Source organism: Macrobrachium nipponense, chromosome 32 (genome assembly GCF_015104395.2).
Source record: "Macrobrachium nipponense isolate FS-2020 chromosome 32, ASM1510439v2, whole genome shotgun sequence".
NCBI lineage: Eukaryota > Metazoa > Arthropoda > Malacostraca > Decapoda > Palaemonidae > Macrobrachium > Macrobrachium nipponense.
In genome coordinates this window covers 24,852,250-24,879,799 of record NC_061094.1, presented here as the reverse complement: position 1 = coordinate 24,879,799, position 27,550 = coordinate 24,852,250, and the positions used below count along the sequence as shown (strand labels likewise).

Sequence of the window (27,550 nt, the reverse complement as noted above, 5' to 3'; positions counted from 1 at the left end):
GAGAACACTTACAGCCTAACAATTGCTCCGCTGCATGCCGGAGCGGTAAAGTTAGATTAAACCAGAGCCCCGCCATAATACGTGTGGTAACAAGAAGGTTGGCGTTTGTCTCCGGCTACGCCGGAGACAAGAGAAAAAATCCAACCAGGTGTGGTGGTGAGGTATGAAACCACGACGGAGAACGACGGAGATGGTATACACAGTCTATAATACTAAAATTCATCGTAAAAATTAGGGTATATCCTTAAAAATAACAAAATAATCATCGAACTTTCCTCCCCCGTCTACTAGAAGAGTGCCCGGGTAAGAAGCAAGCTCTCCTCCGGTAGCGGGGGAAAAAAGGGAAGGATATAGTAGGCAAGCAATAGACCACGAGAAGTGACCACCCTGCCCGCTAGCGGAGCCAGACGAACTATAACCAAAGGTGCCCCGGCTGCGGCGGAAGGCTCCGTTCGTTATAGTGGGGAAGGGTGGGACTGAACAACTGGGAGGGGGGTCCCCGGCGTAACGCGGCGGGAGAGAGAGAGAGGGGGGGGTGGCCTACTCCTCCCCGTCTCAACAACTACCCGCTCGGAGACCCGGTACCCGAAACAAGTGGTCGCCCTAAACCCCAGCTGGGAAGAACCCCTGGCCTCCTCAGAGAAGGAGGGAGGAAGGCTACTGAGGTTGTCATAGCAACCAAGGGGTCCCCCAAACCCCTCCCTATACCTGTGGGAAGGGAAAGGGAAGGGGAAGGGTAGGTGCGGTGGAACACGTGGCCGCCAGTGGCCTAAGCCGCGATAGTAACACAACCGTGGGAGGGCCACGTGAACCAGGCTGTACCAATACATGGGACATGCACCTAGGCTAGCCTAACACCCTAAAAAGAACTAAAATTACATCATAACAGGTGGAAAAGACACTTTTAGTAAAAGAAAAAGAAGCCCAGGAGGAGGCAAACTGTTCCGAGGAACAGGAGACTACTCGGAGCCAGCGATAGCCGATGAAGAGCAAGAGCTGGGATGCTGGGCCAGAATACAGAATAGCCCTAAATACCAAACTAAGAGAATGGTAAACGGGCTAACCTAGCTAAAAATACGATGTAAAAACGATGAACGTGATATAGTAAGCCCATAAGTACAAGAAGTCCCAGTATGGAAGACCGGGAATTCTAGACATGAGGCAGCATGGCGCCGCCACTAGCCGACCGGGAAACCGTAATATGACCATATTAGAAGGAAAATACTGGTTCCTGGAAGACTAAAATACAGTAAAATACTACTTATGAGGCACTTAACTTAGCCGATGCGATGGCAGCACGTTCCATGGTAAAGAAGAGGAGATAAATCCAAAAGATTAGCACACATGAAAAAATGCGTCCAACGCGTACTGCTTAAATATTAAGGATGTACGCTAGGGGCGCTGCTGTCCGTGGCGTCCTTAGTGAGCTAGTAGGAGCGGCCGCATCACCCGTTAGTATCAGCTCTCTCTAGTGTGGGGATTTTGGATTTGAAGGTCTAAATGGTGAATGACTCGTGGTAGTGATCCCACTCGCCCCTATTCTCATACTGACACTTCTTTTATAGAGTGAGCGAGTCAGTTTTACTGACATTTTCTTAATTTTGTTTTTCTCTGGTAAGATTTAGATTAATTTTGCCTAGAAAGAATGATATTAAGGATCCTTTCATAGGCCGACATGAGCTGAGCCCAGAAATGAAGGAAGAGTTACATTTTTAATTTTTTTGATTTTTTCTTATTTTTTCAATAAAAACCAAAATAATCATTCAATCACTCTGAAATTTTTTTTGGAACATCACCTTATATATATGCATAACATATAATAATTTCATAAAAATCGGAGCATTATTTCTATATAGGCGGATGCCCCCCTTAAGGGTGTTTTTACAAAAATAAAAGTGATTCAGGAACACAACATTTTTATTATTATTATTATTATTATTATTATTATTATTATTATTATTATTATTATTATCTACACTGCATATATGTATAGCTGTTGGTATGTTCTTTCTTCCTTTCTGTGTTATTACTGGTAATTAAAGTTCTTCATATTTATGTTCTGACTGAACCATCCAGTCAGCCATAAAACTAGTTGCTTATATTATTTACTCTCATTTTTATTAGGAAAAGAAGCTGCAGTAGTAGCAGACAGAAGTGATTCTGAGGATAGTGTTGAATTGCCAGTCCTTGCGTCATCACACACATCCCAGCAGGTATAGTATATATTTCTGATAAATTTAGTTAAATAAGCAATCTTAAAATTAGTAACTCTATACTTTTGCCAGGGAATAAACATCAAAATGTAATGTGGGAAAATACATTAATACTACCCCAGATACACCCTTATCTCTCCAGGGGGTTATTCAAGTTCCTCCACTGCAAGGCAGTGGTTTAATGCTTCCTTGGAGGTAAAGCCAACTTATGCAGGTTTTCTCACACAAATGTTTGTATGGTTATTATGAGAGACTGAGCTGGTAATTTGCTGGCTTCAGAAGAGGATTGAATGACATCAGAAGATATGTTACACTTAATTTCTACATTTATCCCATGGGATTAATGTAGCAGAGAGGGATGTAGCAGAGCAGTCTTCTGCTGCTTCCAAAAACCTGAATAATACAGAGGTTTTTGTTTCACCCTGGAATCAGGCAACAAATCTACCAAAATCCCAAGAAGACCTCCAGGGCCACTTACACTTTGTACTCTTGGATTGTTAGGCTGAGATCAGTCCTTAGGTAATTCAGAGTACATCCAGGCTGCAAACCTGAACTGTGTGATTACGTACTACTTAAAAAATTAAGATTTTTCTCTAACTCAGACATGAAAGTTGAAGGCATTCATAAAGTTATAGGTTTAGTGCCAAAGTAATTTAGAGAAGCGAGTAGTACTGACAAGAATTTCCTCTTCTTCTTAAGAATAAGAAGAAGAGAAGAATTTCCTATTAAATGCTAAACATCTATTGCTTAACTCATAGTCAGGAATAGTAGAAAGACTTATTAAACATTTAAATCGTACAGTTGACCCCCGTCTATTATCAGCTTTGGATTTGTGGATTTGCCTATTCCATGATTTCTTTGTGGCACATATACACATTATTTGCAGTATTTTTCAATGAGAAATATTCATTAATTACTGTAGTTTCATATAATTTTCATGACTAAATGAACATTTTGTGATAAAACTATTAAAACACTCAGGTATAAGCATTTTTAGTTTTTTTTTTCCTCCAAAATAGGCAGTTCTTTTTTAAGTGGGTTTTTAAGTATTCACAGATTTTCGTTATTCACGGGAGTTGTGGTACACATCCCCCCACAAATACTAGGGGTCGACTGTAATTAGCAGTAATAGATAGGCAGCAAGTGAAACCTAAATCATATTCAGTAAGTAGGCACAATGAGTTACTAACTTAAAGTAAAAAGCGCAGTAGCTAGAATTCAGTGTTAGTTAAAGAACAAAAATATGCTTTAAAATGGTAAAACTTTTAAAAATTTTAGAAGATATATGCAGAACACTTCAAAGTCAAAGAAACACAGAAACAAAAGTAACAAATGAAAAAGGACTTACAAAACCTTTTGGAAGTAGTACAAATTTTACTCAAAGAAGATAACCTACCGATGCTATACACAAACCTGAGTTAAAATTGCACTGAAATTTTTGTTATTATTGTCATTGTCACAAGTACCTTGATAATGATGTACTGAGAAAAATCTGCATGGTAAACCCTTGGCTAATATTCTGGGGTATGATCAAGGTGGCTAATATTCTGGCGTATGATCAAGGCACTGATACTCTTATTTGTGGAAGTAATCAAATCTTTTTTTTATTGATCATATTGAAAGTTGTTCATACGCAGAAGAAACCTTTGGTCGTAACAATAGGGTAAGCTTCTAGTGTCAGCTGAGAACCGGTTAAAATAATCAAAGAGTGTAACATAAGGAATCTGTGGCAATTTGGCAACTCGTGTGGAAGCTGATCACCGACTGGGCTTCGAACCTCGTGACGCATCAGTCTTTCTTTGACTGCCTTGGAGAGTGGTGCTCGCTTTTGCGCTCCTTCCCAAGCCGGTTTTTTGTTAGCCCATGATTTATTTGTGCTTTACTTTCAATGTATGTGTGTGCCTGCTTGTCTTTTGTCATGGATTCCGCCAAAGTTCTGGGTCTTATCAATGCATGAATCTGGGGTTTTGCAGGATTTCCATGTTCAAGGTTTTAGCATCTTACATTATTGCAGTAGGTGCCATTCCAGTTTTTGTACTATCACTAATCCTTACCTGGAATGCCATGCCTGGCCTGTGTCACAGTGGAAGGCTTTCTACAACAAGAGGGAGCACCATAGGGCATCTAATTGTCCTTGGGAAGGTTTCTCGCCTCCTTGAGTGGAGAATTTGACATCCCCTTCTTCCAGAATTTTTCCCTCTGCTACTTTTGACACTATGTCTGCTTATTTCTCTTCCATTGATTGGTCTTTGGAAGTCTCAGGAGTTGCACAGGTGATTTTGTGTATAACGTTGCCCTCTCTCTCATGGGAGGAATCTCCCTCCTGGGAGAGAATAGGCAACTCCATATTCTTCCTTTGTTTCAGGTACAGAATCACACAAGATGGTGGTAGTTTGGACCAGCTTAGGCTTGTGGGGTTCTCCCTCCTTGGATGGCCTATTGTCACATTTCATATCTGCTCGCCAACCTCCTCCAGTCACCCCAGCAGTCCCCCCTCCTCCAGGTCTTTACTGCTTTGGCTCTCTTGTGCTACCACTTAGTGGGACACCATCAGCAACTATGATATTTTCTGGGTTGCTTCTTATCTCACCACCAGTGAGGCCATCAACTCAAGCTGCCATTCCAAATCTTGCAGCATAGGAAGTTCAGTGCTCCCCACTTTTATGTGTTATTATGTTCCAGAACCTTCCATGGAAATGCAAAAAAACCCTCTATAAAAAACCTTATAACTGCCAAATAACCAGTACCCCATAAACTAAAATGCTTATAACTGTCTATTTTAACATTTCACTACTTAATTTGATAGTTCAAACAAAAATATACCTTAAGTTATCATACTTGAACAATTTAATATTTCAAACAAAAATGCACCCTAAACTGTCATCCCAAAACATCCTAAGACATCTTAGATTAGTACTCTTTTACAACTGTTACTCTTAAGTATATATGCCCCCTAAAAGGCCTGTAACAACGATTTAATAATTTTAAAATATTAATATTAATGTAAACAACAAAATATCTAAAATGTGTAATACAAGTTAAATAAGTCTGTCTTACGGAACATCTGACAACTAACAAGTTACCCCTTTACTGTATACATAAGCCATTTTCTCTCTTAGTACTGAAGTATAACACTGCTTATTCACTAATTACATTATTTTTTCACATTGTATATGTGACTAAATATTGGTTTTTATGATAAAAATGATTTACAGCATAGTAGTACTTATAATGTACTAGTTATGTATCTATTAACCCTCTTACGCCGAAGTGGTAAAAAAAAAATTTTCTCCCGTGTGCCGGAGGTGTTTCAGAGTGAGCGCGCAAGCGGAAAAAATATTTTTTTCAAAAAATCACAGCGCGCTTAGTTTTCAAGATTGAGTTCATTTTTGGCTCCTTTTTTTGTCATTGGCTGAAGTTTAGTATGCAACCATCAGAAATGAAAAAAATTATCATTATCATATATAAATAATGCGATATATGATAGCGCAAAAATGAAATTTCATATATAATTGTATTCAAATCGCGCTGTGCGCAAAACGGTCAAAGGTAACAAGTTACTTTTTTTCGTTGTAATGTACACTAAATTGCGATCATTTTGGTATATAACATATAGTAAAGCGATAAAAGCAACACAGAGAAAATATTATCACAAAATAATGCATGAATTCGTAACGCGCGGACGTAAACAAATATTTTTTCAAAAATTCTCCATAAATCTAAATATTGTCCTAGAGACTTCCAATTTCTTTCAAAATGAAGACAAATGATTGAATATTACTATACTGTAAGAGTATTAGCTTACAATTGCAGTTTTCTACCATATCTGACGAGTTAAAGTTGACCGAATGTCGAATTTTTTATATATATTTTTTTATATGCAATTATTTCGGAAATAAGAAAAGCTACAACCTTCAAATATTTTTCGTTTTATTTTACATGAAATTGCGCACATTTTCATATATAAAACTCTATGAAATGCCTAATATGAAACGGAGCAAATATTCCGAGAATGGTACGTACGCATTTTGGAGATTTGTGGCGGAGAATCCGCGCGCAGAGGGAAGGAAAGATTTTTGTTTAAATTCACCATAAATCTAAATATTTTGCTAGAGACTTCGAATTTGTTTCAAGATGAAGATAAATGACTGAATATTACTAGACTGTAAGAGTTTTAGCTTACAATTGCGTTTTTCGACCATTTCGGTAGAGTCAAAGTTGACCGAACGTGGTTATTTTTCTATTTATCGTGATTTATATGCAAATATTTCAAAAATGAGAAAAGCTACAACCTTCAATTATTTATTGTTGTATTGTACATAAAATTGCGCACATTTTCATATATAAAATATTTAACTTTAAGTAACGGCTAATTTAAAAATGGTTGGCACACATTAAACCACAATCGCACGTTATGATTTTTTCGGAAGAGTTACCGCGCGGATGTAAAGAAAATGTTATTTTTTTCATAAATTCACCATAAATCGAAATATTGTGCTTGAGACTTCCAATTTGTTGCAAAAGGAAGGTAAATGCTTGAATATTAATAAAATATAAGCGTTTTAGCTTACAATTGCGTTTTTTGACCATTTCGGTAGAGTCAAAGTTGACCGAAGGGTGAAATTTTGGCAATTATCGTTATTTATATGAAAATATCTCAAAACTGATATAAGCTACAACCATGGGTTGTTTTTAGTTGTATTGTGCATGAAATTGCGCACATTTCCATATATAAAACTTTATATGACGGCTAATTTTAAAATGGTGCAAACATTACCACAATCGCATGTATGATTTTTTTCGGAAGAGTTACTGCGCGGACGTAAGGAAAATGTTTTTTCATAAATTCACCATAAATCGAAATATTGTGCTTGAGACTTCCAATTAGTTGCAAAATTAAGGTAAATGATTGAATATTACTAAAATATAAGAGTTTTAGCTTACAATTGCGTTTTTTGACCATTTCGGTAGAGTCAAAGTTGACCGAAGGTTGAAATTTTGGCAATTATCGTTATTTATATGAAAATATCTCAAAACTGATAAAAGCTACAATCATGAGTATTTTATTGTTGTATTGTACATAAAAATGTGCACATTTTCATATATAATACTTCATGTAATGGCTCATTTACAATGGTACAAAAATTATGTCAAAGTGACGAAATAATTTCTGAGATGTGTCACAGATACTTTTTAGTGCGGCAAGAAAGAAATTCGCGCTTGCGTGCCTGCGTAACGATTGTAAACAAAACAACACCTTGATCTGTGAACTCCAGCATCCCCCAACCCCCAAGGTGCGTGATTCAAAAGTTTTAGGCTGGTAGGCCTATAAGTATTTTTCCGCGAATTTTAAAAAAAACTTGTAAGTTGACATAAAATACGTCCAGTCGGCACGAGAGACTGATGTAAAATACGTCCAGTCGGCACACGAGAGACAAAAAATGTCGACGTAAAATACGTCCAGTCGGCGTAAGAGGGTTAAGCTCACTCCAGGTTGGGCCCCAGACTGTAAGGGTAATTTAAGATGTATTTGAAATGATATTACAGTAAAGTTTTTGTGATAAAGAGTGTTTATAGTATTTAAAATTTTATAATATTTTCATTTTATTTTCCAGTCTGCTTTTGGTGGAAATAAAATGAAAATAATTGCTGAATATTTCAAATATTGTACCATATGCACTATCATAAAAAATTCTTTACAGCAATATAATTTCAAATGCATCTTTCATTACCCTTAGAGAGAGAGAGAGACAGACAGAGAGACCTATGTATTATGCTTAGTATGGGGCCCAACTTGGAATGGGCTTAATACATGCATAACTACATTTTAAATATGCTGTAAATTGTTTTATAATAAAAATCAGTATTTAGTCATACACAATACAAAAAAATACAGTAGTTGTGAATAAAGTGTTGCTCTATGTAAAGAAAAAGCAAATTAGTAATAATTTTAGTGATATGGTCAATAGCAAAAATCTGCAAATTAGTGAAAGTTCCCCATGGAAAAGTGAATAATGTGTTCCACAAAAATCCATGACAAAGTGGACCGCGGAAATGTGAAACCTGTAAGACCGTGGGAGTACTGTGCTATTTGACTGATGTATTTCAACTGATGCCTTGACACCTTAATTTGGACTTGATCTGTTTAAAGCCTGGCCTAACCCTGGATCAGGTAAGCAGTTGACATCCGTTAGGGCTCTTCAGCCTACTGCTCCATTTAAGTCTAAGCAATGGCAGCACCCCTTCCAGCCTTGTCCCTACAAACCAGGAAGGTTGGCTAGAGGAAGGGGGCAGGACAGGTCGTCGATAGAGAGGGCGCCACTTCCTTCCTGTTGCCATGGGTGGGGGGATGCCTGGCAGGCCATTTGGCCAAATGGCAATACCATAGAGCAGAGAAGTGGGTAATGGATGTCCTTCAGGTGGGGTATCTACAACTTTTCGACTTTCCTCCCCCTCTCTCAGATCGACCCCTGCTCAGCCTAACTTATGCTCAAGACTTCAAAGTACTTAAGTCTCTGGGAGGAAGTGTTGAAGATATTGGAAATGGGTTTTACACTCAGATTTTTTTGGTTCCAAAGGCTACGGGCAATTGGAGACCAGTGATACATCTTTGCACGCTGAACAACTTCATCAGGAGGACAAGGTTCAGAATGTAGATGCCTTGGACGGTTTTGGCAGCTGTAAGGGAGAACGACTTTATGCTGTTGATAGACTTGAAGGACACTTACTTCCAGATTCCAGTTTACCCTCTGTCCAGGAGATTTATTCACTTAGCCTTGGAGAGCAAGTGTTCCAGTTCAAGGTCATGTACTTCAGTTTGACTACAGCCCCTCAAGCATTCACAAGGGTCTTTACTTTAGTTTCAACGTGGGCTTACGCTCAAGGGTTGAGATACTGTACCTCGATGATTGGCTGATCTTAGCAAGTCCTAGAGAGAAGCTGGTTTGGGACAGGGACCGTCTTCTGCAGTTTTGTTGGAGCTTAGGCATTATAGTAAACCTGGAGAAGTCCAATCTGCTTCCCAGCCAGAGTGATTCTTTACCTGGGTGTGCGTATAGACATGGCAGCATCGTTGTTTTATCCATCGGATCAGAGGTTGCAGAAGTTCAGGTCTGTGGCACGTTCCTTCCTTGCACAGTCCAAACAGTCAGCTCTCCAGTGGTAGGTTCTTCTCGGAATCTTGTCATCTCTCGAGAATCTGGTTACTTATGGTCGACTCCACATTCACTCTGCAGTGGCGATTGAAGGAGATATGGTCCCCAGCGGTAGATTCACCTCAGCAACAGGTACCTCTGTCAGAAGAGGTGATAAGAGACCTTCCGTGGTGGTTGGACGACTAGAATCTTATAGTAGGAGTCCCTCTACATTCACCCCCTCTGGATTTATTCCTGCTCTGGGATGCTTCCATCGATGGTTGGGGTGCATATCTCAAGGATCTCCTGGCCTCAGGTTTTTGGAGTGCAGAGGACAAGCTGCTTCAGTGTTGGAGTTGAAAGCGGCTTTCCCAGGTCTGTGGGAGTTCCGGGAGAGGGTGGAGGGTCACTGTCATTTTTATGTTGAACAGCACCACAGTGGTGGCCTATGTGAACAAACAGGAGACTGGTGTCTTGCCAGCTCCACTTGTTGACAGTCGAGATGCACTAGTGGGCGATCGACTACTCAGTGGAGCTCATGGCCAGGTACATTCCAGGAAGAAGTAATGTGGTGACTAAGCTAGGTCGTCGGAGTCAAGTCCTAGGTATGGAGTGGTCTCTGCATCAAGACGTAGGAGACAGGCTCTTTTACCTTTGGGGAGCTGGAGATCTACTTCTCTGTGTCCCGGATCCTTTTGCTCTGGCGGAGGATGCTCTACAGCATCCTTGGGACAATCTCGAGGTGTACGCCTTCCCCCTGTTCTGCCTGATCTGTCAGGTCCTGGACAGAATATTGAGTTCCAGGAATCTCAGGATGATCTTGGTGGCACCTCTGTGACCACAGGCAGAGTGGTTCCCAGACCTTCTGTCTCTCCTCTGTCAGAGGTTCCAAGAGAAAGTCCCCCAAGGCACAACCTCCTTTGCCAGCCTCATGTGGAACGGTTCCACTAGTTGGTAGGGTCCCTATTGCTTCACGGCTGGGGACTGTCAAGTATCTGTGAGCGAGAGGCTTTTCTTGCACAGTAGCAGGCCAGATGTCCAGGCTGGCTATCTGAGGAGGTCTTCTTCTGCAGTTTACCAGGGCAAGTGGGCTGTCTACTTTGGTGTCATCGACGGGGTTTCTCTCCACTCAGAACTTCTGTTCAGCGGATAGCGGATTTTCTAATCTTTCTCAGAAACGAGAAAGGGTATGGACATCTCTTCATCTTGGGAAATCTCAATGTTGTTCTGGAGTTTTGAACAATTCTGTCCACCAAGAGAACTCAAATCTCCGACCTTGGATCTTACTCTGGTCCTGAGTAGTCTCACTCGAGCTCCAATCGAGCTACTGTCAATTGTCAGACAGGAACCTGACTCTCAAGACATTTTTCCTGTTGGCCTTGGGTTCCTCAAAGAGAGTTGGAGAGTTCATGGCTTGAGCTGTCTTGAGTTATAAAGTTAAACACACCATAGGTTGGGGGTTTGTTGCCTTCAAATTTGTCCTGGAATTCATAGCTAAGACTCAAAATCCCTCGGTGCGTGATGACAAATTTGCCATGTTTTCAATTCCCTCCCTAACAGACCTGAGGTCTTAACATTAACTGCCCACCTTTATCTGCCCCTCTCATATCCTGGGTTGAAAGAAAGACTGATAGTTACTAAGTTCCAAACCTGGTCAGTGACCAGCTTCCACCTTGTATATGCATGAGATGCTAGATGCCACAGATTCCTTGCTTTACAATCTTTGATTGTTTTAACCAGTTTCCAACTGGGGCTAGAGGATTATTCTATTGTTAAGACCTCAGGTTTGTTAGCTATGAAAAATACAAATTGATTAAAAATTTGTCATTTTGTATCAGGCTGTCTTTATCAACCTTTGTAAAATATCTTACACTGATATATTACATCTCCCATCAACTCTCTCTTACTGTCATTTTGTACCCTTTTATTATGGCACTAAATGGCCTTCTTAGCGTGCAGTGCATTTGGCCTTATTTTTATGCACCTATCGATCTACCCTCAAAAGGCTATCCACAATTAATTTCAATTTTAGGTTCATACCTCAGCATGTATCTTTCAGATATGTCTGTTCAGTCCTGCACATTTAAAATTCCTCCAGAATACTCACTCCTTGAGCATCTTGTAATTATGAGTCAGTGGTTGAAAGAGTTTGAGGCATGACATGTCTGTTGTTGCATTACAGATGAACCTTGTGGGGGAAAATCATTCTTTCTGATGTGGCTTGGGTAGTGGTTCAAGTCTGAAATTTTGTATTTCTGTGGATACGTTCCAAAGCTTTACATTCATGTAGAGGAATTTAACAGGTTGTGTGTAGGGAATGGAAAAATGAAGGCTGGCATTTTGGAAATAGTACATCTTGGCAGCAAAGGTTAGCAACACTTTACAGCAATGAAAACAGTTCATTTGAAATTGACTGAAGCAGAATATCTTGTTAGCATCTGTTTGTATATCATTGAAAATTCCTAGTGTGTAGCAGTTCAGTACATTGCTGGAATTTAGTTTACTTTTTTCAATGCAGAATGATACATTAGCATCTAATAGTACCAGCTTTTAAGAATCTCAAGTTGGATATATGGTAGGAAGCTTTACCTTCATTGTCTTCCCATTAAGTGGACATGCAGCATAGATTAAAGATTTTTCTTAATGTATTGGAACAAATTTGTTGTTTGATCTTTATTCCGAAAAGTTTGCCGCTTAAGTTTGCCAAGTTGTTGACATGAACAGGTGAAAAGTAAAAGGTCATTGAGAACTTAAAATAGTACTAAGGTACTTTGTTTGAGCTGAAAGTTGGAATTCAGAACATTACTTTGTTCTTTTGCCATCTCAGGCATTAAGACTTCATATTGTGTCAGTATTTTTAAATGTGAAAGTTTTGCGAGTTTTTGTGTATTCCTCAAGACCATTTTTTTTTTTTCCATTATACTTATCCCCATTTCTCTCCTGTCTCTTGATAGGTGTTCAACACTGCAAATGACAGTGAAATTTAAATCACATCAGTACTCTTTGTAGTAAACAGTTCTAAAAGTTCTCTGTTGCTGTCTTCTTGGCCTTTGATACATGGCTTTATGCCATTTACTTTAGATGAGTTTCCATTGGTCTCTTCTCACCCAGCTCTTACACTTTTTTTTAACTTGACTTATCTCCCAATTTCATCTCATATTTAAGAACAAATCCTTTAAATGAGCTCTAAGAGATTAGAGAGGTCTTAGTGGTATTTTAGAATATTTCAATAAAGATCTCATTTGGAGAAGATTACTGGCTGATGCCTTCTGTTGGGAAGATGTTGCACTTAGTGAATTAAATGCTCCTCAGGTTTTTTTTTCTCTCATGGTGACCATTGTGTCTTACACATTCACAAATTAGACCTTTGCTTTAGGAACTGCAGTTGAGTTGCACTGTACAAAACTATTGTATCATAACTGAAGACATTCTTTGGGCAGACCTGTAGGATTTATTAGGAAAATTAGAAATTAAATTTGAATTAAGGCAATTTTAAAGTTGGACATCTAGGAGGGAAGAGCCCATCAGAATTGGATGGAAAGTATTGAGCAGAAAGCAATGCAATTGTGGTCAAAGGTCACTACTGAGAACCTTCCAAAGAAATTATCTTTTTCATTTGTGATGAATTCCATATTATGAACAACCAATTTCTGCCATTAGTTCTATCTTTTTCAAAGCTATTATTGCTTGTCAGAGATGAGGTGACATTATCTTATTATGTACTAGTTTTCATATTCCAAAGTAATGGAAGAAGTAAAATTGTCTTTGCCATTCATGGTAGTTTACAGGACTATGCAGAAAGAACAAATGGCAGGTAACAGGTCAGAGTGTAAACCATATATATTGGTATTCATCATTCACTGATCTATGTCAATCTGTCTTTCAATCCTATCAGGTACCTGTCAGTCAAGAGGAAATTCCTGGCAGTGCAGATAATGGTGTAGAATGTCCACTGTGTTCAAAGACTTTTCCATCTGACATCATTGAGGTATGTATCTTTCTGTCTGTAATGTTTTTAATGTTCATTTAGATGCAAGTGCAAACAATAATCTGGTTAAGTAAAGGGACAGAGTCCCCAATTACTGTATTTACAGGTGCTATTGGTTATCTTTTATGATGTAGAGGGGTGGTGCTTACTTTGCTTGAGGCTACACATTCTCTTCAATGCTCTCATTTTTGTTCTCCTGATGTGTTTTATTTCCCCATTCATCTTATGTTCCTGTATACTTTTTGCGTATCCTTGTATGTTGTGATGTACATTCCGTGAAGTTTACACATGAAGGTCAATCCATATTTTTGGTTTGTTTTGCCATAGAAACCCATCACTTTGTGATATCCTAAATACATATCAGCCCCGTTTCCAAACATACTTTAGAAGAATCCACTGTGGCTCTTTTGTATATCCAGACTCCTAACTTCCAATAGTAGAAAATGGTCATCTCACATATGTCTATTTTAAACAGACATACTAGTTTAGCTCTTAAGAACTATAGCTGTTCGTGCTTTTCCATTGCTAATTTTGCCTTCTCTTAGTTAATTTAATTCAATTTACTTTTATTTCTTGTTTTTTTTTTTTTTTTTTTTTTTTTTTTTTTTTTTTTTTTTTGTAGTGGTATATTCATAATTATTCAGAATTGTAAAGCCTGTAGGTTAAAGTAATTTTATCAGTGTAGCCTTACTTTGACTACCCAGTAAGTGCCTTGTTACTTCTGCTGCATACTGTAAGTTGCACTTTTTGCTTCCTTTCTGCTTGGTGTCATGATTTCCCATGCACCAAAGGTTAGCAATGCTAGTTCTTCCTGGAGTGACTTGTTGATTAGTCACCTTCATGATTCCAAGCATGACCCTAGAAGTTGCTGTAGTTCTCTGATGTGTGCTTCTTTAGACAGTATATATGAACAGTCTGCTCCTTATGCTCATATTTCTAGAACATGAAGAGGATTGAGTGGCTTGTTTAAACCAGACTTTGTCCACTTCATCTGTCCTCTGATGGTTCTTCATATGACTCATCTTTCAACAATGATTTCCTTTTTTCATAAAGTTTTGAGGCCTACAGAGAAGTCTCTACTGTCATCAGGTTTTATACATTCAACTTACCCGTCAGATATATACATAGCTATTACTCCGTCGTCCCCGACAGAAATTCGAATTTCGCGGCACACGCAGCAGGTAGGTCAGGTGATCTACCCCCCGCCGCTGGGTGGCGGGAATAGGAACCATACCCGTTTTCTAATTCATATTTTTTCTGTCGCTTGGAATGTAAACAACGTTTGCAGTTCCTCCTGATGGATTTTCGTGTTTCATCGCCATCGATCGTCTGGGCTAACTTTTACAGGGAAGTAATGGATCTTTGGTTCGGCATACGCTTTTGTTAACTTTTTGATAATATTAACTTCGAAAATTTCGAAGATTAGTGACGTGTAACTACCGAAGTTTTTGGTAGACACTCATGCACTTTCACGAAAGTGAATTACTTATTCTTTCATGAAAGGGAATTACTTATATTTATTCATTAATACAAATAAGTGTTAGTTTGATTGAGAAATGTATATCTTTCTTCCTAGTTGGGGAAGTCAGAAAAGTAACTATCCTTTAGAAGCTTTATTAGCTCTTGTGTTAACGAGCAATTATAGTAGTAACAGTACTAGTAGTTGTTGCATCCTCATCACCTTCTTACTCCGCAGAATCTACAATATCATATTTGCAAATTGTAGACTTTGGATATAGTTCAAATGCGAACTCTTTGAACGTAAGAAGTGAATATAGTGTTCCCCCATTACAATGGAGGGTGCGTCTGATCGGCTCTGTCTCGCTCTCAGGTCTAGACCTCTTCCAAGCTCACAAGCCCAGAGGAGAAGGAATGTCGAAAACCGTAAGGAGGTTTCAGAGAATCCCCACCGGTCAGGCGTCCCCTCGGCAGGTTCTGTAGAGCGTCCCAGACTGCCAGGGATAGCCATTGGAAAGGCATCCTAAAACAGTGTTTCTCCCTTTTTATGCCTACTGTTCCATGATGGATAGGAGAACTTCGAATGAATGAATTTGACAAAGATCCTCGTATAATGCCTTCTGGTAGAATTATTCAAAATATTAGAGATCATTCGATAACATTTGTGATAAAGTCATTGTTCGAACTTTTTTTTCGCAACTAGACGAGAACGCTATCCCATGGGGGTATGAAATTGTTATTTCAACATAAGATTCCCCATCGGTGCATTTTTAGATATATCTATTCTGTTTAGAATGATGTAGATTATTTGTCAATCGAATGAATTATATGGATCTCGTTGAGTGATAAAGCATATATGTATGACTTTTAAGCTTCTAGCTCCTACCATGCTTAGGACAAATCGCCTTAGGCTACGGTATGGCATGGCATACTCACATACCGAAATTTATGCTATAATGGTCAACCTGAAATCCTTACAAAATTTTCTAAATTAATACGGTTTACCTTAATGTAACAGTATTATAGAGTATTCTATTACGCTAGAGTATGAGTTATATGATGCTTTCGTGTCTTCGAGAAGTGATCGGAGAAGCATATCTTTATTGGTGAATTGAGAGTAGGAAGAAGAGAGATGTAATAGCGATTCACTTCAAGACTACGCTATGGTTAAGTCTTTCGAGAAACGACACAACCGTATTTAGAATCGGATATTGCGCAGAAGTTGTATGAGTCGAATGGGAAACATTCTTTTAGTGGGAAATGGTTTCCCTGAATGGATATACTACGTATATAATAGTTTTTCATAATAAGAACGGAATTAACATATGAAAGGATGTCGGGTACCATAAAGACACAGATGTTCTGGCACATAACATAAAGATAATTAGTAGGACCAGCCAAAATATTTCTTGTTCAGGAAAAAAGAAGGGGGGGAGATACGGAAGAATTAACCGAGGAAAGAAAAATTCCCCTTCCGATATACTCGAATTAGAGGAAAATTGAGAAGAAAAATCCAACTATGGAAGTACTGTAAAATTATAGGATTCTTACAGCACCTCTTCTTATTTTGATATCGAGATTTCCTGACCACGGTTGCAAGTAATGGGCCAGAAGCGTGACGCCTCCCAGGAGCGAGGAGCAAGGCAAGCGCGAGGACGCTGCGAGGCGCGTGACGCCAACCAGAAGCAGGACGCCTCCCAGGAGCGAGGCGCCAGGCAAGCGCCAGGACACTACGAGGCGCGAGACGTCAACAAGAAGCGTGACGCCTCTCAGGAGAGAGTCGCCAGGCAAGCGCGAGGACGCTCCAAAGCGGTTGACGCCAGCCAGAAGCATGACGCCTCCCAGGAGCGAGGCGCTAGGCAAGCGCCAGGACGCTTCGAGGCGCGAGACGTCAACTAGAAGCGTGACGCCTCTCAGGAGAGAGGCGCGAGGCAAGCGCCAGGACGCTCCTCCAAGGCGCGTGACGTCCATCCCAGAGGCGTGACGCCTCCCTGGAGAGAGGCGCCAGGTAAACGCGAGGACGCTGCAAGTCGCAAGACGCCAGCCAGAAGCGTGACGCCTCCCAGGAGCGAGGCGCCAACCAGGCGCAAGACATCAGGATCTCCAATTTCTCAGTATTTGGAGATAGACTTTCCAAGAGTTTCCTCTTTGAGAACTGACACAAGATCAGTTTTTTCCTGACAGGGACACAAGTTATCGCACAGGCGGCCGTGGCCCTTGTCAGGATTAACTGAAATGGCGGAAGTCTCTAACAAGAACAGACTTCTCATGTCAGGTAACATAGTGGTCGCGTGAGCGACTTCTTTCCTGGCAAGAGGAGTTGTTTTGGGAGAAACTCTTTTTGCCAGATCAACCCTCTACTGACAATTATGCTAGATTAAATCGCACAGGTGCAAACGTAGTACGTGTCAGGATAAGTGGGTTCTTCTGCTTTATAGACCTTTACATGGTGAAGAGAACTGATATCTTTAAAGGTCTCTCGCTTTCCTCAACCTTATGAGACAAGTGATAGAAAATATATCGGACTCATAAGTTAATCTGGGTGCAGGTTTTAGAAAGACCTTGGCAACCACTTTTTTATTGCACGTTTCGGCTAGTCCCTTGAACCATGCAGCTCCTTTTTCTCCTCTTTCATTGTTATTAACAGGATGGTATATTATCCTACTCCCATGTAAACATATAACAAGGGAGACCTTGTAATGTTTTGGTACTGGAAAAGACTCGTAGGAGCTCTCAGTATTGGGTGAGAGGCTCTTTCAAGTATCTGAACCGTACATTACGGCCTGATGTCCTAGGATAGGAATCTTGAATGATTCTCCTCGATCCTGGATCATTTATTAGGAGAATAGGATAATAATAATTTGTTGTTTTGCTGAATAACGATGATAGAATTTTCCGTTCTCTCGTTGCCCAGGCACAAGGACGGGTAGAAAGAATATAAGAGAGAGGTAGCAATCTACGCCATCTTTATTTTATACAAAGGGGAATAAAATTTAGTCTTTTTTCCCCTAAAATATAAACTCTTTACAGAATGTAAGACAAAGGGCGTCAAAGAAAGAGAGGATAATACGTTATGCCTCATTTTAGACTTAGAGAGGTTGGATTCACAGAGGTCACGTTCTTCTCACAGCAAGTTTTTGAAGTCTTTTCCAAGACAGTCTGAATATTCTTTCAGCATCTATTTTTAAATAGACCTTAACAACCTCTCCACTCTGAGTCTGTCTGCGTGCAGACTAACCAGAAGTGGACATGAATGAGAGGATGTTTCAAGGTAAATGACAGTAGTCATGAATAAGATATATGATTACTGCAGATCGTGCTAGAGGGAATGAGGAAACTGTCCTCTTCCGATACCTCTGTGAACCACATAGCGGTTTTTTCTTCCCTTTCAGAGGGAAGAATCACCTTTGTATATTTCTGCTATCAAAGAACGCAGTAAAAGGCTATATACTCTGTCTCTATAAAGGGAATTGGAGATAGCAGAGCATTAAGATCTTCGGGATCTTATACAATACCTCTATACGACAAGACTAGGAGATCTTATAATTACAATGGGATCCTATTTCGGCCTCAGATTCCGTGTTCTGACAAGATGGAACTGCTCCTCATCAATGTTTCTCTTGGTACTAAAGGACCAAAATGACAAGTGAAATTTTGGGCTTGGAATCTGGAATCAAATTCTAGAAAGACTAGGCAATGGGTTCCTGCCAGCATGGTATGTTTGGCAAAAGAACTAAAACCTTTTATTCCTGGATCAACGCTTTCAGATAAAGGATTCGTTGTCCAGGCAATGTATTTACATTCTCATCTACAAAAGGAGATAAGGTTTAAACGTTTGCTGACAGAGTCTTTGGAATACGATGAGGGCTTAAAAAACCACTTCCCAGAAGGTTCGAAGAGATATTTAAAGAGCTAGAAATCAGGAATCCTCCCAATTTCAGCTCAGAATCTCCTTAGACTTCCAGGCTCTTTCCCTGCCTTCGTGCAAGGATAGGGAAGATTTTGCAACAAGAGAACTCTTCAACATGTAGGAAGAGTGCTCGTTAGCAACATAAGTATCAAGTATGATCCTCCTCGGAGGAAGACTGGTCTCTCGGACTATTAGATTTCCTATCGTCTACTGGATGTAGCTGACTAAAATTACCTCCCCTTGTTACGGAGGCCATAAGCTCAAAGTGAAAGAATTTCTTCCACCCTTTTCCATTCTCCTGATAAACGATTGTGGATGTTCAGACTTTCGGACAATGTAGCTCCAATCAGGCGCCAAATGCCAAACAGGCGTAAAGAGGCCAGAGCAAGACAGTCCAAATAAACACTGTCATTGTCTGATGAGGAGAAGGAGTAGGCCTCCAATCTGGCGCAGATGAGCTAGAGGCGAATAAATCAGGCAAATAAAGTGTCCGAGGTGGACATTGCCAGTTTTCATCGAGACTCTTAACAAGCTCGAATCTCCAGCAAGTGGGGAGAAGTCGGCCAGGCGCGGGGAGGCCGCCCAGCCAGACGCTAGGAGCCAGCCAGAGCGAGGAGCCAGCCAGAACGGGGAGCCAGCCAGACGCAAGGCGCCAGGCAAGCGAAGCGCCAGCCAGGCGCGAGGCGACAGCCAACCGCGAGTGAGGCGCCAGCCAGGCGCCAGGCAGGCGTGAAGCGCCAGCCAGGCGCAAGCCAGGCTCTGGGCTTCATCCAGAAGAGATCTATTTCAAAGAAAGCCCTGGTCTTCTTTGGAACAGTGGAATCTCTAAAGCACTTCTTGAGTAACTCGACGATTCCTTCAAACAGCTAAGAATTAAAAGCGCTTGAAGTGCGGGCTTTTAACAATTCTTGTTCTTTCCATAACAATATGTCGTGAGAGACATATTAGCTGTAATAACGGGAGATGCAACTCTGTGTTGACTCCTCTTTGCACGAAGGAGATCAAGTGGGCCTATGAGAGATCCTTCTCTCTTTGTTATACGTGTCCACGGATGCGTTGCTGGGATAGGGAGACGACACTGATCCTTAACTAGTGAATTATTTTTTTTTAATTTTTTTTAACATAAGTGTATTATTTTCTGGGTTTATTTGAAATGAGTTTGGGGATAGCTCTTTTCAAATTAAGCACAAACCCTCGTGTTAGGATCAGGTGATCGGGATCGGTGTTGTGCTCCTTAAATTATGCCAATAGGCATTGGTGTATTGTCATGTAAGTGGATAAGACCCCATTGACAAATGACCACTAGATTCTGTCAAGTAAGTGGATAAGACCCCATTGACAGATCTACAAGAACTCTTAGCCATAGGTCACATCCTCGCTGAGGCTCTTGAGACGAAGCAGACTACTAGCAATAGCTAGGAAGTCGACCCTTCGTCTAAACACATGGGAACCAAGGTTTTATTTATTTATTACCTACAACGTATGTTGTTTACCTGTATATTCAGTAATAGCTGTCTTTTACCCTCCACCAATGGTGTGAATCAGCTATGTATATATCTGACGGGTAAGTTGAATGTATAAAAATGATATTGTTATGATACAATAAAGTTTTATACATACTTACCTGGCAGATATATACAATTAAATGGCCCACCCAGCCTCCCCTCAGGAGACAGCTGGAAGAAAAAATATGAATTAGAAAACGGGTATGGTTCCTATTCCCGCCACCCAGCGGCGGGGGGTAGATCACCTGACCTACCTGCCGCGTGTGCCGCGAAATTCGAATTTCTGTCGGGGACGACGGAGTAATAGCTATGTATATATCTGCCAGGTAAGTATGTATAAAACTTTATTGTATCATAACAATATCATTTTTACTAACCCTGCTTCATCGATTTTGTGTGTTTGAGACCAAGGTCAGTGTTATACTTATGTTTTTTTTTTTAGTTTAGGGGAAATAACTGCTACATTGCATGCCCACTTGTTAACCATGCATGATGAGTGCAACAGGTTAGTGTGAACACTCATACTTGGGTATCCTGCACACTCACTTTGTCCCTGCTTCTGTTGTTGCTGCTGCTTTGGGGCATAACATGCTCCATGCTGTGGAAAAGGGATATAAAATTTAGGCCAAAGACCAAGCGCCAGGACCTATGAGGTCATTGAGTGCTGATAATAATTTTGAAACAATTGTTCGGAAAGGGTGGAAAGTATAGATGGGAAGAAAGAGAATATGAACAGTAAAATGGATTGAAAGGGGTTGTAACTAGGAGTCGAAGGGCAGCTGCAAAGGTACTTAAGTTATGCATAAATATACTGCGTGAGATACACTGACGACACTTCCCCCTAAAGGGAATCCATGCTAGGGGTTTGCTGTGTAAGGACAAATACACCAAACATGCTGCTATGGCTGTTGTGCCGGGTGGTGTTAAAGATTCTGCTAGTTGTTAGATTCATTCCTATTATGTGCTTACTGTGGAAAGAAATTCTTCTTGTTAGGGAGTAGTATTGTCCTACCAGATATGGTTTCAGATCATACCCTCTTTGTGGTGAAATTATATCCTCCGATTGCTCAAAATGGTCCACAGCACATAATTTTCTTTAAGAAGGCAACAACGGTAGGAATTTTAGGCTCTGGAATTTTATTACAAACCAGAAATCAACTTATGTTTACCTTAAATCTCGTTGGTAGTCGCCAAACGCAGAGACGAGAACTAACCTAGCATTCTTATATAACCCCTATATACACATTTGGCCAAACATGCAAATTAACTTATATAAGATACTTAGCTGGTTCGACGTCTTCAGGAAGATAAATACACTTAATTACATAATATAACTAATACAGAATGGCAATGCTCACCACTATTGGGACCAACAAACGTCCCCTAAATTGTCGTGTGTGTACAGTAACCCGGACAGCAGCACATTACCCCAACATTAAGGCGGGAAAACAAGTGGAGGGAAACTTGTCGCATTTGCGAAATACGGGCGAAAAAATATCACTTATAATTAAATATAATTAATAATCATTAATTAGTAAATCACAAAATCTAAAGTAAAGTTAATGATAAAGATTTTAACACCTTTTCTTTTAATGGAAATGAAAATTAAATGTGTCATTTTATGACACTCTTTAACTCAGTATTTTCCAACACCCCTGATACATAAAAAAGGATGTGGTCTGTCTTCTAGCAAGCTCAGCGTAGTTTCTCATACCTGGAAGCCAAGTTCTCACTGTGTCTTGGAGTCAGGAGATGTAATCTCTGCTCCTAAAGGCAGTGTTCTTATGTGTTTACTATGGAAGGAATTCTTGTTGTTGGACAGAAATAGTACTGTCCCACCAGATAAGATTTCAGATCATACCCTCTTCAACTCAGTGTTTTCCAGTGACCCTGATGCTTAGAAAAGGATGCTGTCTTTGTCTTGTAGCAAGATAAGTGTAGTGTCTTGTAACCTGAATTCATGTTCTTACTGTATCTTGGAATCAGATGTAATTTCAGCTTCCAAAAGGCAGCATTAGCAGCATTACAGAATCAAGTTCTTTCAAGTGTTGAAAATAATGATTTATTTAATGCTGAGATTCCAGTGGCATCATGCAAATTACATTCCTTAAGATTCCATGTTATCAAAGACATCATCCATAGAAAATGAAAATTAAGAAAATAATCATGAGTATTTTGGTGTCAGGAAGCACTGGGATGATTTTAGGGGATGACTTAACATCCCCCATGCAAGTAGGGCTATGCTCAAAAGTTGAAAAAAACATTTTTGCCTATGCTTTCTTATGCTGTATATCCTCATGTCTTTAAATTGCAATAACTGTCACAAATAACTAATATATATATATCATTGGAAAAAAAATTGAATTTACAGGTTAGACCTCTTCAATGCTGGGTTCTCAGTGAGCATAATTTATCACTTTTTACTTTTGAAGTTCTTGGCTGAATACATTTCATAGTGTAAAAAATGATCCAGATTTTGTTGGTAAACACTGACCAAATATAAAATATTTATTAATTATTTAAAAAAGCAATGATAAAATTAATGGCTGTAACTTCATGAGCATTTTAAAGCTATTTTGTATTATGCACTGTCTTTGTGTATTTTACCAACCATAAATAAAATAAGGTGATGGAAGGGCAGGAACAAAATCTGGTAATGTAAAGGAAGTGAATAATCATTTGGATAATATATTTGTACTATTTATATTTCTTTTTATTGAAGTTTATTCATCAGGTCTGCTTTTCATTTTAAAATAGTGGTCCAGATTATGCCAGCATCTTTATGAATGTCAGCTTTACATCTTGGCATTACATCTTGGCATGGATGTTTGACCTTTTAAAGCTATTTTGTATTATGCACTGTCGTTGTGTATTTTACCAACCATAAATAAAATAAGGTGATGGAAGGGCAGGAACAAAATCTGGTAATGTAAAGGAAGTGAATAATCATTTGGATAATATATTTGTACTATTTATATTTCTTTTTATTGAAGGTTATTCATCAGGTCTGCTTTTCATTTTAAAATAGTGGTCCAGATTATGCCAGCATCTTTATGAATGTCAACTTTACATCTTGGCATGGATGTTTGACCTTGTTAGGCACTCACCAAAGAACCACAGACAAAGAAAGGCTCTCGGCAGGGCTGTATTCTTGCCATTTGGCATCTGATATTGATTAAAATCCAGCAGGTTTGTTTTATGCTAATGGTGAATTGCTACTGTCAATTCATGGTTGAGGCTTTTGGAACTCTAAAGCAATGCTAATATCACTGCTGATCATAGATGACAAATAAAATATTGATATTAGAGATGTATTTGCAGCATATTGTGGGTTAATGTTTCCAGAAAAGATTTTTTTGACTTGCTGGATAAACATCTCCCCAACAGTGCTGAATCTTTCATTTCATCTGGAATGTATAAGTAGAATGGCTAACTATTAACCGTACTAATATTTGAATGTTGACATCTGCATCTGAAAAACTTTGGGCTACCTTCTGCTTAGCCTTAGCTCGTTATTTTTTGCATTAGTATAATTGTATACAGTTTTGTTATCTGACCAATCCCTCTTTATCAGTGGTTGCCCAACACTTAGTAAGATGGGTGTATTTTTGGGGGACTCAAAATTGGGAAATTTGATAAGGAAGTTTTGCCAGAGAAATAGTTAACCCATTCATGAATTTCACTGTATAGGTACATACTATTGTAGTCAGTTTGCTGACACTCCTCAGTTCATGAGAAACATGATCATTCATTGCATTCATTGCAAATCTTGTTAGAAGTTGTTGCTTATCTTGATCATTTTGATATCATCTTTATTATATCAGTAAATATGTTGCTATCTACCATCAAATGTAGTGCGTGACCATAGCAAGCATTTTAGAATGAGGTAAAGTTTTCTCATAGTTATGTTTTTTTATCTTTATAATTACAATATACATGCTATTCAATTGGACATTTTTTATATATATTATTGGTAGACCTGTAAAGAATGGTTTTCATTAAGTATACCAGGGAGGAAAGTTAATTTTTTTTAGAAAAATGTCAACTTTTTTGTGTGTATCAAATTAATATATTTTGGATGTCATTCATTTTATAACCAAATTGTAAAGTTATAATGAATTAGGAAACGGAAATACATTATAATGAATGAGCATATAAGAAAAGTCTGGATGTTGAGAAAATGAGAATGACCTCATAGGCTAATCAAAGAAAATAGAAACATTATTGAATTAAGATAAAGAATTAGGAATTAAAAGTTTACTAGAGTTCCAAGTCCAGTGCTGATAAGCCCATGGCTACCCCACATATTTTTTCCTCCTGACATCAGGTTAAGACAATACCATAAGTGTCCTAGGTTCTTGGTGAATGTTTCACAGGCCACCCCTGACATTGAGGCTTTAGTCTGGTATGTCACATCTTCCATGTATAGACCTGCAGATGCATGGACTCCAGCAAAGGTGGACTAAATAGAAGGGTTTTAGGGGATGCTTGTGACTGTCAACTATCAGGAGTTGCTTTTGGGTGCCAAAACCTGACCTCATTATACAGTCCAAAGAACTTTGTTTAGGAAAGGAGGCTGATTGGTGAAACATCCATCCTCAATATTAAAGTGGTAACACATTCTCTTGCTAATAGTACACTACATATTAAGAAATAGAAATGCTGAAGAAGCAAAATACTGTCTGATTTGCTTTGGGCATCATGTTATGAGCCTTTGGACAGAATATGATGAACTTTATCTCTTCATAGCATAGCTGGGAAGGAATTTCTACTTTCTCCCTCTATCATTGGTCATAAAGTAATCGGGGCTAGAATTTTTCCATCTCCTTCAAGCCCTTACTGTAGGAGCAGATACTCCCATGCTCATACATCGAGATTCAACTTCAGACTCTGTACTCACAGCTCAGTATGCATATTGTAGTTATACACCAGTTCTCAGTTTACTGTTTTCTGTAAAAGGAAGTACCATAGAAAAGGAGCAATAAGAGAAATTGTATTTCTTGAGGAGATGATATTTCTTGAGAATGATGTTTAGATAAAAAATAGCTATATTTTGTGATTGTGAATTACATGGAGTAAAGTGATCTCCAGTCAAATGAGTTGAGTTATTGTAACTGTTATTACTGCTTAGCTAGTGTTAGTTGAAAGTACATAGAGAAGAATATATGCTGTATGGACAGAAACTAAGAATTTTTTGAATCCATAAATGTCAACCCTGATTTTACTCTTACTGGGAGTGGGAGTTCCCAATCTCTGGAGTAAGTAAAAGATAGTGGATAGTGAGACTCAAAACTGTTACTAACTGATGGTCTCGCTCAGCTTAACACTGGATTTTTATGATTTTAGATTTGAGGTCATTGCTCAGTTTTACCCCTTGTTATGAACAGTAAGATACAAGGAAGGCAATAATTGTCTTTGGAAGTTGCAAATGGTCTGTAGTTTTGTATGTTTGTTGTTTTCCCTTGAATATACTATACACATATATATAAAGTTAAACACCTTCAGGCACATGCTTCAAATTGTGGTGAAATGGGGATGGAAGAGGATCCAGTACCAGTGGGCGATCAGGTGAGAGGAAATCGTAAGCAAGTCACACGCAAGGGAGATCTTGCCAAGGAAGCCTCTACAAGTGAAGAAGTTATTGTATCTAAGTTTGTGTCAAGGAGAAATAAGCGAGAAAGGTTGGTGAAAGTTTTGTATAATTCATTTTTGTTCAAAATTGTCTAATCAGTTGTCTTTTTCTTATGTATTTGTGATCATTCTTGTTTTTAAGATAATTATACTATACATTTTCAGTGTATAGTATATACTGTGCTGCCAGTCTCCAGAAAATGTAGTCTGTATTTGTGAGTTTCCCATGTAACTTCTCATTGTGAAAGGCAAAAATGGAAGGAAAGAGAAAATAGTAACAGAAAAAAGGAAAGAGAAGGACATGAGAAGCAGAAAAGAAAGAATAGATGAATGGAAGAAAAATATGAAGAAATACATGCTAGTATGTGCTGGGAAAATATACTGTTACTGAAAAAATGCCCTTTTCCTTGTGCATACCGAAAAGAGCAAAAGCACAAAAACCAAGATATGCAAGAAGGTCATGATAAGATAAGCCAACCTCAATAGTATATGAAAATCTTTTAATGAAAGGGATGGCATCAGAGTGGATGACATATAACCATAATATGCAAAGGAAAATGGAGGCCTACTGCAGAGTTAAAGATATTGAGGATTAAGATGATGGATCATGCTATAGAAATAGGTGTGAAGAAGGCTAAAAAATAAATTTTTTAAAATTGCCAAGTGTCAGTTTGGCCTTTAGCCTGAAGTAGTCTTTATAATGAGGCACTTACTAAAAGAATACCTTGCTAGTGATGTTACTGTACCATAAAACAAGACTTGAGAGTAAATTTAGTGGTAGTTATAATAGAAGAATTTGAGATATATAAATACTGGTTTACAGCAAGGTTCAGCACAGTCATTTTTGCTCTTAGTAACCGTTTGATATAGGAAGTACCAATAAGGAGGCCCCTGTGGGCCATATTATGCAGATGACTTAGTGTTAACAAAGGAATTAAATTTGTTGAAATGTTGGAAAGATGCAAATGTTGAATGGAGAAGGGAATTGAAAATCATTGTAAGCAAAGCACAAGGGATTACAGAAGATGCTGGGATTATAGAATATAAACAAGCTATAAGACTTGCCCCAAAAATGTATAAGAGCAATTGTGGTAAAGCATTGGCAGCACACCAGGTTAAGATGAAACTGCAGATCTTATTAACCCTTAGGAGCCTGAGTAGAAAATCAATATGCAGCACCCCAAGTCGGGGAAACTTTGAGGTTGGCCAATTTAAGATAAAAGCACATCAATGGAAAGAGGAAGATATGAAAATGCATGTGGTGTAAATTTTCCTTACCTTCCATGAGAAGTTAAAAATTACAATTTACAACTCTTGCGGGGCCTAGTTTACAAGATAATCGTAAATTTTATCAAGTTATATATGTTTTAACTAATAAATAATTTTCTGTTATTTAGTAAAATTATAATTACAGCTCACACAGTATCAAAACAGATAAGAACTAAAATAAGTAACAAATTCTAGCATATTTGTTGTAAAATATTTATTTAACCCTTAGTGGATGGGTAAAGAAACCAATATGCAGCTCCTCATGCCGGGTAAACTTTGAGGTCGGCCAATTTAAAAAAAAAAAAAAAAAAAAAACAATGGAAAGAGGAAGATATGCAAATGTACATGGTGAAAGAAAAAAAAAAGAAAAAAATTTCTTAGCCTTCCATAGAAGTTGAAAATGACTGTTTACAACCCCTTGTGGGGCCTCTTTTACAAGAGTT

The 27,550-nt window shown here is 38.8% G+C and overlaps 1 protein-coding gene across 1 annotated transcript in view; it reads left to right on the top strand.

The window, feature by feature from the left end:
* The window catches only part of LOC135207390 (uncharacterized), a 111,374-nt gene that overhangs the window by 49,691 nt on the left and 34,133 nt on the right, over positions 1 to 27,550 (top strand). The window contains exons 5-7 of the mRNA XM_064239120.1: positions 2,125 to 2,213; positions 13,242 to 13,334; positions 25,713 to 25,888. Coding sequence (XP_064095190.1) covers positions 2,125 to 2,213; positions 13,242 to 13,334; positions 25,713 to 25,888 — 358 coding nt within the window. The remainder of the gene's footprint in view (positions 1 to 2,124; positions 2,214 to 13,241; positions 13,335 to 25,712; positions 25,889 to 27,550) is intronic.